Source organism: Crotalus tigris, unplaced genomic scaffold (assembly GCF_016545835.1).
Source record: "Crotalus tigris isolate CLP2741 ecotype Arizona unplaced genomic scaffold, ASM1654583v1 scf7180000017605.3043972, whole genome shotgun sequence".
NCBI classification, from domain to species: Eukaryota; Metazoa; Chordata; class Lepidosauria; order Squamata; family Viperidae; genus Crotalus; species Crotalus tigris.
The window spans coordinates 225,692-239,056 of NW_024096508.1; the positions used below are offsets into that span (position 1 = coordinate 225,692).

Here is a 13,365-nt window from a genome sequence, read left to right on the forward strand (position 1 = left end):
ATGTCATATTAGAATATCTTATTTGGCCAAGTGTGATTAGATACAAGGAATTTGTCTCTGGTGCAGAAGCTTTCGGTGCACATGCAAGCAACAGAGTAATAACAATCATAATAATGATACCAGTAAGAGGAGATAGTAGAGAAGATGAAAAGAATAATAACAATACCACAGTCATAAAAAATGGGTAATTATACTTAGACATGAGACAGTACTGTGTAAATTAGGTCTTCAACAGAGTGATGGTACATGGGAAAAAACAGTCCTTGTGTTGGACCTCGGGTCTTGCGCAACAATGCAGCAGTCAAGGGGTTAGGGACTCTGTGCCCTTCGGCTGAGTTTCTTCTTGTTAAATGGGCCAGAAGCCGCCCCGAAGGGAGAAAGGCTAGCCTAACTTCAGAGTCTAGCCCAGTGGTTCTCAACCTTTATAATGCCGCGACCCCATAATACAGTTCCCCATGTTGTGGTGACCCCCAACCACTTATACATCACTGGGTGCCAGGGGCGTGGCCAAAGAAAAGGGGGAAAAATGGTGGACAGCCTTGTTTGGTGACCCCCGTGAAATGGTCATTCGACCCCAAATGGGGTCCCGACCCACAGGTTGAGAACCACTGGTCTAGCCCAAGCTGCAAGCAACCGAAGTCAAAAGCACTATTTTAAGCTGATTGTAAACAGCATGTTTGAATCTGGGTAAGAACATCGATTTTCTCTATCCTACTTATCAACTGGAAATGTTTTAGATATCTAATTTAATTTCCTCTTCTTTAAGCTAGCCTTGGTTGAATGTTTTCTCTTATGTCCATTATTCAGATATGAACGCTTGGAAGAGCAGCTTAATGACCTGACTGAGCTTCATCAGAATGAGATGACCAATCTGAAACAGGAGCTGGCCAGCATGGAAGAAAAGGTGGCTTACCAGTCCTACGAAAGGGCCAGGGACATTCAGGTACAGACTTACATGGGATGCTTATGTGGTTGGTCCAACAACCAGTTCTACACACACACAGAGGCATAATTCTGTATGAATTAACTGCACATGTCCTCTGACCATTTCAAAAGTGTATAGTAACTATACAAATCTCAGGTGGCATGCTACATCGGCAGTACTTGCAACCAAGTCTTTTGACTGAAACTATGAGAAATATCCTCAAAGAGTTTTCTGAATATGGCTGTCTGGAGATGAAAAAGATAAATGGTATGAGAAAAAAAAACGCATATTTATCCAAGGAGAAAATGAATTAGACAAAATCTTCTCAAACTTGCCAACTTTAAGATATGTGGATCTTAAACTTCCAGAATTCCACAGTCAGCATGCCAAGTTTGAGAAACGTTGAATTAGACCCACATCTAAAGAACAAAGTTTTTGTGGGATTTAACTTTATTTTATTATGCTACAATAAATTATCTTCTTTTGCCAGGTTGTGGAAAGGTCATAATTAGAGGAAAAGCAGACAATCCCAGTTGAATTCCTGAAGCCGGGAAAAAATCCTGGGTGAAATCCTCAGGAATCATGGCATGTAATATCGAGCTGATAATAATGATGAACCATTATCTGACAGTATAAGGCCCCTTCCTTCTACTTCCCCTACCTCTTCTTAAGCTCTTTATAAGTTAGCAGAAAAAATGTTGCTGTGAAAATTGTAAAAAGATGGGGTGAAAGAGCAAATAGGAGCTTACTTCATTATCCCATGGTAGAAACAAAAGCAAAAGTGTTGGTATGAAGATAATTTCAATACACGTATCAACAGAGGAAAATATTTGTTGGGTTGAAATTAGGGATCCTTGGAGTTCTCCAAGCTTGATTATTTTCTTGTAGACATTTCATTACCCAAGCAAGGTAACATCATCAGTGCAGTGATATGGATATAGAGTTGATATTCCATTCCTCTTTTCTCTGTATTGTGCTTCATTGCACCTTGCTGCTGTTTTCTTTCTGTGTAAATAATATATAATCTGATGTATATATTATTACTTTATAAATTACATAAAGTTGCAAGTAATTGAGAATTGTATTCCCAATATGTGTTGTTCTGCCCCCATGTGGTAATTCAAGGAACATCTCAGACTGATCAAAATATTTTAAGCAAATAAATAAGTAAAAGAACAGACATATTTAAGGAGATAGTGCACATTTCATGGATGAAAGCCTCTATTTTTTCTTACATGTTTTAAAAAGATTCATCAGAATTTTTAAGGAAGTGCATCTTTTTTAAAATACTTCAAAAGAAGTGCATCTTCTTCTTTTCATTGCTGTGAGATATTACCATCCTATTCCTTTGATTCAGCAGCAGTTCTGGGGAGGTTTTTTCATGCATGCACGGGCATGTTCGGAGAATCAGGGAAAGGCTACACAAGCCTTTGAGAGATGCAGCTACCTTAACATTTCAAACTGTGATTTTAGAGGGCCTCTCTGAATGCTGTATATAACCATGTCAAGTATCTTCCACAAGTTATTCTAATCTTTTTCCATCCTCTCATGTATACTAATCAAACATCTGAAAAAGAAATCTCATTGTTCAGACAACTAAGACAATTGCTTCTATCTGATATGGGATACTGATAAGAGAAGGAGTCATGGGAAGGCAGTGGAACATGCTCTGAGTGTCTCTGAGTAATACTGTTATATGTATTGTAGAACCCTGCACAGGGACAACAACAACTTTATTGTCACTTTGAATGTACACCAATCGGCATACATCAAAATGAAATTTCATTGCACACAGCTCTCAAAGTGTCACACCTCCGATATACACTCCTTGTTTGTGGCCAGCTCAAGTTTCAAAATGTCCATTTTAGTTTCTAGGGAGCAAAGGATGGCAAACAGGACAGATGGAGATGGAGCTCCATGTGGCTTAGTCCTCAAATTAGCTTGTATTCCTGTAGGACAACCTCTCCTCCTTTCCTTTTTCTGATCCTGTCTCTTCCACCTTTTCCTTAAAGGGGCCTCGCTCCTTTTTGCCCTTGGAGCACTCTGACGCTGCCAACTCCTCCAAATGCCTCTCTCTCTTCCTCTGGGCCTGTTGACAGCCTCATCCAGTTCCTTTGCTCCATAAGCCCTGGGACCTCTCCCCCTCTGCCTCCTTTGGAAACAGCCCTGATTTGCAATGGAATCCGTTGCTGGTCCAGCAGTCAGATCTTGCTGCTTAGTCCCACCACATTGTTCAAACACATTAAAACCTTCCTGATCATGTGGCCTATATCCCTTATATCCCTCCAAAACCTTTTCATCTTCGAGAGCCAATGCAGCTGCAGCTGATCCAGGTGCCGCCATCTTAGAAATGCCAACATGAACTCCAATGCCATATGGTGTACAGCAGTGACATTCACCATAAGGAAAGCCAACACTCTCTCTTCACTTGACCATCTAAAAAGATGTGTTAATTACATGCATTTCTTATACTTGTGTGAGGCTTATGGTAGTTTCCTGTCCATATCCTATCCACCTATCCACTGGTGATGCAGCTCATTTTCAAGTTAACATTTTAGTATTATCTTCAGTTGTGGAAATTCCTAGTGTGACTAATTCTGTGGGTCACATCAGAATGTCATAACAGAAAGTATCACAATATTATAGTTGTTCAATTTACACGGTGCCAGAACATTGTGTAATTTGTTGGTTTTCCTTGAAGGAGATGCACCATTTCAATAGATTTGATTTATGTTAGACCACTAGACAATGAATCCATTTATCTTAATATTGACTCTTCTGTCTTTTAGTGCCTTTCTATAGGCCCAATTACGAATTTACCAACTAACGGGTTACTATAACTGGATACAATGAACTGAATATAATGATCATTTTACTATAGCTAGGTGAAATAAGCACGCAAAACTTATTGCTAAGTTATTGCTTAATCTCTCAACTACATTAACTTTGATTCCTTCTTTTTTTTTCCACAGGAAGCTGTGGAGTCCTGCCTAACTCGGGTCACCAAGTTAGAGCTGCAGCAACAGCAACAGCAAGTGGTGCAACTAGAAGGAGTGGAAAACGCTAATGCCCGTGCTCTACTGGGAAAATTCATCAATGTCATCTTGGCCTTAATGGCCGTGCTGCTGGTGTTTGTCTCCACCATTGCTAGTTTCATCACTCCATTGGTGAAGACCCGCATGCGTCTCCTGAGCACTACCTTACTAGTGCTTTTTGTCTTCCTCCTCTGGAAGCACTGGGACTCCATCACTTATCTTCTGGAACATGTGCTGCTGCCTAGCTGATTTTTTTGGTAGTCAGTTGCTGCGGCTAGAAGGAGTTTGTTTCTTGTAGAAAGGAAGTAAAACTGAGGCAACTTCCAGTTGGTTTTATGTCCATTTGGAGTGTGCAATTCTCACTTGCTTCCTCTTCAGAGCCTTCTGTTGTTGTACCCAACATTGTCTCAGCTGTAGGAAGAATAATTACAGTGGGGCTTATGAAAGGCTTACTATGTCACACCTCTCTTCTGGAATGCTTTTGCAAGGCAGAATGGGAAGACAAATAACCCCCATAAAGAGCTCAATATTTCAGATTTTATCCATTCCTTAAATCAGATAAAGAGATGGTGATGATGAGGACAGTAGTTCATGTACAATCAAAATGGTCTTCTCTAAAAAGCAGTGGCGTAGTTATTGATTTTCTTCTGTGTTGGAGAGAAATGATGGAACATTTTATCAATGTAGTCATTTATGAAAACAAAGACAAAGATTCAACACTGAACTTCTTTTTCTTTTTATAACTCATGAACCTGAAACAATCCAAGGATTGTACATACAACACAAGATAATTCAGGTCACAACATGGAGCGTACTTTCCTTTCCCATAAGACAACTGAATTCCACATATTTGGCTGGACTGCTTCATGTCATGGATTTGTTGTCCTTGTGGGTTGGTTTATGAACAATAACAACAGGATCTGAGGAGAAAGCATTAAGCTTTCTGATGCAAACTCAACTGTTTTGGTTGGCTTTGTTTTCATTTGTTTTCCTTTTCTTTGATATTTCCATGGACTTTAAAAATACTTATAACCTTTACAAGTGTGTGTGTGGGTGTGTGTAAGTGTGCATGTGTTAATTTATTGATTTCAGAGATTTTTTTTTTAAATCAAGCATTAGTAAGAAGTCACCTGCCTTCACTTGATGGAGGGCTTTAACATGCTCCAATAGCAATAAACCCTCAATCTGCACAAAATGAATGAGCCACCACTTGAATTTGACAGTGTTCATTAACTAGGAACAGTAGATAATTTGTCCAACTGTCACTGGAGACTTTGGAGAAATCATATTCTTTGATAGACATTTTCTCATGAAAGGGTAAGCATCTGATATACATCATCTGGTCCGGGGATAGTTCTCCAGTACTTATTTAAAGATAGCAATTGTTGCAACTCATTTGATGCCATTTTTTTTCTACTGAAACTATCAGATCATGGTATATTGTAAGTTGAAAGCTTAAATTGTATTGATTTAACTAGGGAGTTTATGCCAGATGATATATTTAGCATCTGCTCTTATTCTGCTCTCATATACTTGCTCTTTTGGGCAATAGAGAGACTTAATTGTATATTAGGGTTAAAAGGCTGGAATCTAAAATATCTAACAGAATGAAATAGGAGAGTCCTGAGAGAGTGGACACTTCAGACTCATGGCACGGCTATCCTCATTCTCTTTTACCACTTTATTCTGTTGCATGTGTAGACATTGTCTGAAAACCGTAAGTGTTTATTTTGCACTTACAAGAACTTTGAACAGCCCTTGTAGATAGGAAAATGAAAGGTAGTGTTGCCATCTGTGTAGATATGCTCATCTACAAGTGAGCAAGGTAGAAGGGGAGATGTATTCTGTATAACACAGGGAAATTATGAAAGTATAATGTTTGCAATAGCTGCTTCCATTATTCAGCATAAATAAGGGTTCATCTGTTTGACTTCATTCTCCTTAGGACTAAATAACTTCACCCTATCAGAACAATGATTTTATTCTCTCTTCACTGGTCTGCTTTCCTATAACCATACTGCACACTTGCTCTTTAGTACGCAAAACATTCCTGGATTCTTTTTGGTAAAATATCTACCGGGAATAATTCTAGACAAAATAACAATCATCCTGGTTCAGCTCTGAGCACCTGCATTTTACTCACTGATAGCACTTGGAAATGGGAAAGTCATTCTACTTAAAGCAGCTGAGACCAAAAAGGGCCCACATGTTTGAATAGCATCATGTAATTTTGGCCTGAGGCTGATTCTTTTCCCTGTAGAGACCTACGTGTTGATTTTTCCTAAGTACCTTTTTTTCTAAAGACAAAACACCCTCAAACGTAAGCATCAGTCTGCCCTTAATAAGCCCTGGAGATGTGAAGAACCCAACCTTCAAGTAGGCATCTTGATTTGTATATTTTCTTGAAGAAGTCTGAAAATCAGTACATATGTTGTCATCAGTTACAGAAGGATCTGGTTTTATACTGTAATTTGAATGGGTAACAGATTAAATGATGTTAGGATGAATGCTGAATGAGGTAGAAAGGAGATGTTGATGACAAAAGTGGTGTCCTGGACGATAAAATAAAACAAATGTTGGCCACTATCAGTGGTGAAAGTGTAATTGTGCAGGATTGGACCTTTCATCGGTGATTCTTATTTTGCACGGTTCCTGACTTCTCCCTGTCAGTAAATGACAGTGTGAACCGGAAAGCGAAGTTGCTTTATTAAAGGACGTTCGTGGTGCTGTTTTTAGGTGCTGTTCTTTGCTTTCAACAGCAATAGGAGAGTATAATATTTGGATTTTTTGTCTCTTACTTCTATTCTCCATTCCATTTTCCTCCCCTCCTCTAGTGTCTATTGGCCTGTATATGCCATATACACATTAGATGGTATATATTTTGATTGGAATGTTTGAAATAGCAAGTTTAAGTATAAATTGGTGGGAGAAAAGCTGGTGATCATTTCAAGCTTGGATGGGAAAAAAAGCAAACAATCGATTGCCATAATTCTTTGTGGCCTTAGATTGCATAGTTCATGTACCAACCCAGATTCAGCTGACTCAAAAGTACTGGGTTTTTTTCTCCCTTCGCTCCCTAGGTGTGGCATTGGCCACATACTGAGCCTAAATTTCTGCCTCTTTAGGATAGATCCTTGTATGCTGTGAAAATGATTCAGAAGAACTACTTTGGGCCTCAGGCAAGCACACTTCTTTTCTGTTCATTAAAACAGCCCCCCTTTGCAGGCTTCTGAAGAGACAGCTCCTTTAGTCACCCCGTTAATGGGATGAATTCACTTCTTGAAGCTGCTTTGAGGAATAGGAAAAACTGCTGTGCTCTGCAGAGATATGCTCTCCCTCTGAATATTTTTGAAGCATACTTTACCCTAGTTTAGGAGTCTTATCACACCATCAGTTATACCATTATATATTTAAATATATGTATGGAGGATTCTCATGATACTCTATGTTAAAATCTAAATCTCACCCTCAGGCATAGTCCTTTTCTGAAAATGATTGACTGTATTTATTATGTATGCTTGAATCTTTCCCACCCACCCCTCTCGCCCCATACTATAATATATTTCTTTTTCAGTAGGAGCCCCAGGCAAGCCCTGCAGGTTTGGATTAATTTACTGTGCTTTTTCATTTATTTATTTATTTTTTTCAAATAAAATGAGATTCAAAACTTTGGCATAAGAAAAGTGCTTTATTAAGCCTGTTAGTGCCATTATTTACAAGGAAAGAAATACATAGCAATTTACTGAATGATGTGTGGGCAAAAAGTTAGCCACAATCTTTTAGACAAGCAGTCTCCAAACTTGCTAACTTGAAGATTGGTGGCTGAGGAATTTGAGGAGTTGAAGTCCACAACTCTTAAAGTTGCCAGGTTTGAACACTCCTGTTCTAGAACAGAGTTTCTTAAACCTGGAAATTTTGAGATGTGTGGATTTCAATTCCTGGAAATTCCCAGCTGGTATGTTTAACTTTTCCCAGGCTGAGGATAGCTGGGCATAACATATCGGCTGTTAGATATTTTGCTGGTTCCCAAGTGCCCTGTTGGGGCAACCCAACATTAACTTCAGCCTGAAACTCCATGTCCCTTATTTTTTGGATGAGCAGTTGTTTGGTATTCTGGAAGATAAGATTCTTGCCTGGCAGACGATCTTTGTTTCTGCAGAAAAAGCATGTTTGCTGAGCAATATTCAGAAGCACAAGAATGGCCAAACCAAATTTCTAGTGCAATGGTTCTCAACCTTTTTATACGGCGACCCCGGTCATAAGCAGGCGGCGCGCATGCGTAGCGCTGCCCCCTGCGTGGCACGCATGTGTGGCGCCGCCCCCTGTGCGGCGTGCATGCGTGGTGCCCCCCCTGCACGGCGCGCATGCACAGCGCCCCCCTGCACGGCGCTGCCCCCATGCGCCGCCCCTGCATGGCGGCACCTCCTGCACTGCCCCGTGTGGCGCGCATGCGCGGCAGCGCCCCCTGTGTGGCGCGCATGTGCGACGTCACCCCCTGTGTGACGCGCATGCTGACAAAAAAAATGGCAGATCGCGTTGTTTGGCGACCCCCGTGAAATGGTCGTTCGACCCCAAATGGGGTCGCGACCCACAGGTTGAGAACCGCTGTTCTAGTGTATCCCAGAAGAGCAGGTCTTCAGTCTTTGCACAAGACATCGTCCTTCGGCAGAGTTAGCTAAACCAGGACTTGGTATTTACAATGGATAATTTGCTTAAAGAAAGTTCTCCCTTACCTAGAGAAGGTGGAACTTCTGTGGTAAAATGGGGTTCAGACCTGCTTGCTGAGAGATGAATGTGGAATAACGAATCTGTGGAAGAAGGAATGCACAGAAGATGATGGACTGCAATTATCAGGATAAGAACTGATAGGTATAAATTGTAATGAAGCAGATTTTGGATAAACATCAGGAGAGAATGCCGTGTAGTGAGATCTGTTCAATTGTAGAATGGCTGCCTTAGAAGTGGCAGGTGTTTTTTTTGCTGATGGTGTTTCAGCTATGGTTGAACAGCAATGGATCAGCAGCATTATAGCTACATTGCAGATCCTCTATTAGGCAAGGAATTAAATTATCTCCAGTGCCACTTCCAACTCAACAAATCTATTATTTAAGAAGAGCTACTGCTGAGGGTTCCATGAAGGCTTATATTTTTTAAAAATGGGATGCCCCAGTTTAAGAGAGGCTCATTTCTAATCACTCCATTTCTGAGTATAAATCTGCACTCATTCACCTTTGGTATTCACCTGCCTATGACTTGACTCCGAATATTTGTTAAAGACTCTCTTTGCATTTTCTACCAATTAATACTGAATACTAATTCTCTTCCTGCTCCTTGTATACTTTGAATTCTTTATTTAAGATTTTTATATATAGAATTCTGTTATGTAAGCAGTGAATTTTTTTTTATCATTCCTACCTAGTGATGATTCTTTACTCACTATTAGATTAAATATGATGGCATAGGAGAATGGAAGAAGGTCAGCCTCCTGAAAGAAGTCTCAAATGCTAGATTTAGTGCAAGCAATCTGCTACCAGAAGCATTTTGTCTATTTATAAAGCCCCAGAAAGTGATAGGTCCTGCTAATCTCAGGCTGGGGATCACTCAGTGCATTTGAATCTAGCTGAGACACTCTATCAGAGTGAAATTCAAACCCAAAGAGCAAAACAATTTGCACATTAATGATTCAAAGAGAATTAGAGCTTTGCTATTGAAAGTACTTAATATCACTATCTTTGTAAGAGCCTTCAGAATGGACAATAAACATTCCCTTTGTTTCCTAGGGATCAATCTAACATTTTCAGTCAATTAATTTACAAAGACAAAAGACTCAAAGGCAACTTGAAGCAGAAAGAGTAGAAAATGCACCTTACAATAATGAGAGATAATGTCTTCAGTATAGTGGACCATTATAGAACAAAATAGAATTTGGGCCCATATAATTTGCAGATCCTTGGTTCCAGCTTAAAAGGAAGGCAGACACACAAGAGCAGTGCCAATCTCCCACCTAGAATTAAAAGAACAATAGAGGTTACGTTACAGTGATTGCTGTCACACATCAGTCTTCATTAAAGGGGTTCTCGGCACTCCTATTCCTTGGAAAAATCCTCTTTCCTCACATGGGTATTGACTGGAATTTCATGAAGGTATTTGGATTTGTAGCCCATGCTATCTTTTTGATGACAATATATATTAGAGCAAAGGACAAAAATCAGTAAAATATGAAAGGAGAGGTGACTGCACAGACTAAAAGTATCTCAACTGCCATCAATACCATCATTAGTTCCTAGCACTGATAGCTAGATTGGTCACGGTTTAACTTATTAAGGCAATAGCCAACAGCTAAAAATATTGAGTCAGATAGTGGGCTTGTATTGTTTTTGGAATTCTCCATGTGCATTGGCTGCAAAAGGATTCTTTTATACATCAAAATCAGTACTTGAAGTTTTGTCCTGGACCCCAAATGGGAGAAAGTCAGATTAAGCCAGGATTATCTGGATTATGATTCACATTGTCATCAGGCAGAAGGATTTACTGTTCTGCTTAAGCTTTCACATCCAATCCACTTTCAAGGACAACTTGGTGTACACATATTGCAAGGACAATCACAAACCTGAATAATAAAGACAAATGTGCAATCGTCAAAACATTTGTGAGTGTGTTTATATATTTATTGCTGGGCAGCTTCTTCAGTCAATATTCACTCTAAACAGTTTATATATCTAATATCCATAAATAAGATTAGAACATAGTAACAAATCATTTCTAAGTAACTTTCAATTATGCACCAAAGAATATTAAAATCCTGTCAAACAAATACTTTACTGTAAAAAGAAGCAATGCCATTATCCTGTATATCCCCACAAAGCTGGTTGAAAAGTCAGGTTTTGGTTGACTGATTGATCAATCTAGTCAGTGTTGATACTTAGCAATCACACTGATTGACCCTTGCCTTGTTGATCTGTCCCCAACCTGTTCCTTTAGTCTTTCAACAGTGCACACATCACCACTGCAACCAAGTCCATCCGTTCTGCTGCTTGTCATCGCTTCTCTTTTTCTCCACCTATCCCAGCATCAGAGAGATCCAGGAAACTAGAAGGAAGCTTCAAACATGTGTTTGAAGTAGGATAACTTGAGCCTGGTCATTTGTGCCTATAGTGAGAACTCTGGGTTGATTTGGAGAATGGCCCATTTATTTGTTTCCTTAGCTGTCCACTATATTTTCAGGAGTGTTCTCCAACACCAAAGTGCCAATACTCTTCCTATCCTGCTTTTTCAAAGCCCCAAGTTTCTCTTCCATAGAATGTCACAGGAAATACCATGGCTTGAACTATTTTGATCTTTGTAGGTATAGACACACCACAGCAACTTTTCCAAGGCCTTCATGCTGTGTTATCAAATCTTAGACTGTGATATGTTTCTTAATTTCTTGTTCCTTTACTGTTGAAGGTTGGTCCTAGAATGCAGAACTTATCACTTCAATATCTTAATTCTCAGTTCTAAGGTTGCTTGTTGTATGTTGTCATTAGTTTTCTTTATATATAATTTTAGTCTCAATGTTTTCACTGTACTCCTTGACTTTTATTACTAAAGCTTGCAGATCCTTTGCATTGTAAGCTGCCTGGTATCACTGAGAGTGAGTTGGCGGCCATAAAAATTTTCATAAATAAGTTTTGAACCATCAGAGTAGTGTCATCAGCATAGCATAAGTTATTGATGTTTTCTCCTCCAATTTTAAAACCACATTTACTATTTCTATTCTAACTTATTTTAATATACAGTACATTCAGGATATAGGTTGAATAAATAAGGGAATAATATACAATCTTTTTGCATTCCTTTGCCAACCTGGATCCAGTCTGTTTTGCCATGTTCTGCCAATAGTGAGGCTTCCTGATCTATATAAGCGTTTCTCATAAAGACAATGAGATGTTCTGGGATTCTCATATGTGTAAATACTTTCCACATCTTCAAGTGAATACAGTCAAAAGCCTTTCTAATAATCAATAAAGCCTATAGTGATTTCTTTTTGGTGTTATTTAGCTTTCAGGATTATCCAGCATGCTTTACAAACAATGCCTTATATTTATTTGCCTTTCAAAAGCCAACCTGAACATCTGGCATCTCTTTTTCCATGCAGGACTCTAATCTGCATTGGATGATCCTAAGTATTATTTTGGTAGCATGTAAAATTAAGGACACTGTATAATAGTTTGCACATAGTTAAATCTCCCTTTTGAGTACAGTATTGGAATGTAGATTGACCTGTAGATTGACCTCTTCCATTCAGTTCCATTGTGTTGTTCTCCAGATTGGATGATGTAGTTCAGTTAGACCCTTTACTGATTCTTCTTCCATTATCTGCAGTATTTCTGTGGATATTTCATTAGTTCCTGTAGCCTTCTGACTTTATGACTGGAATCCTGATAAAACTTCATCTTCTGGTACTAGAGGTTCTTGTAAATAGGGAATATCTTCTATGGCAGGGGTGTCAAACTGCCAGCTGGATGTGTCATGGTGAAATTCCCCACCCCATTGCCGGCAATGGAAAAAATGTCGCAATATGTTGCGACACGTCACATGACATTGCAAGTTTGACACCCTGTTCTATGGTATCTTGAACATCCAGATGTTAATGTCTGTCTTACATCCCAGTAGAATTGGGACCACCTGGATCTGAAGAGGAATGCAGTTTCATAGAGCTAACCTCCATGGTCCTTTTCCCAGAACAGTCCCAGAGAGGCTCCACTTTTCCTGATCTTATTTGATGGGCAAATAAAAAAGGAATTGGTGGTCCAAAGTTACATAAAACAGCAAAGAAAGCTACATAACCAGCAAATAAAGCTACTTATATTTTATGAATGAACTTGCCAATTATGACTAAAAGGTTTCACTCAAAGTTTCAAATGCATTTTGGGAAGTACTGGAATCTTAACCTGAATGATGATAGGCAGTGCTTTTTTTGAAAAAAAAAAAGGTGCCGGAACTCACACATGTCATACAACCTGCCTTGCCTACCCTACAAGGTTCCATCAAAAAAAGGTGCCGGAACTCCGTTCTGGGCATTCTATGACAAAAAAAAGCCCTGATGATAGGTATCCGAATTTAGTACTTTCATACACCACTGCAGATGCAGCTTTAACCTAGTTCCATGGCCAATTATAGCTGCCAAGATTTCTGTAAAGCAACCTGAGTCAAAAGAGACTGAAAGGGTTTTTAAATTGGTTATATTTAACTGAGGTAATCTATTTTCTGTGCTAATACAATATACTGAACCATAAATTAAAAATGAGCTGACTTTGTAATCAGGCTGAGCCACAAAAAAAACTACTTTAGATTTTAATCAATTAAACTTAGAATAATAGGAAAATGCATCTGTTAAATGTTCTGTGTGTGAACACAGCAATG

The 13,365-nt window shown here is 39.2% G+C and overlaps 1 protein-coding gene and 1 long non-coding RNA gene across 14 annotated transcripts in view; one reads left to right on the forward strand and one right to left on the reverse strand.

The window, feature by feature from the left end:
- Positions 1-5,001, forward strand: part of TMCC2 (transmembrane and coiled-coil domain family 2) — an 82,333-nt gene extending 77,332 nt beyond the window's left edge. For all 12 annotated transcript variants that reach the window (XM_039320437.1, XM_039320451.1, XM_039320416.1 and 9 more), the window contains 2 exons: positions 808-943; positions 3,898-5,001. In XM_039320437.1, the coding sequence (XP_039176371.1) occupies positions 808-943; positions 3,898-4,209 (448 nt within the window). In that variant the 3' untranslated portion in view covers positions 4,210-5,001. The remainder of the gene's footprint in view (positions 1-807; positions 944-3,897) is intronic.
- Positions 5,002-5,055: 54 nt separating this feature from the next.
- The window catches only part of LOC120297651, a 38,507-nt gene continuing 30,197 nt past the window's right edge, over positions 5,056-13,365 (reverse strand). For both annotated transcript variants that reach the window (XR_005553850.1, XR_005553849.1), the window contains one exon: positions 5,056-9,964. This is a non-coding gene — a long non-coding RNA (uncharacterized LOC120297651). The remainder of the gene's footprint in view (positions 9,965-13,365) is intronic.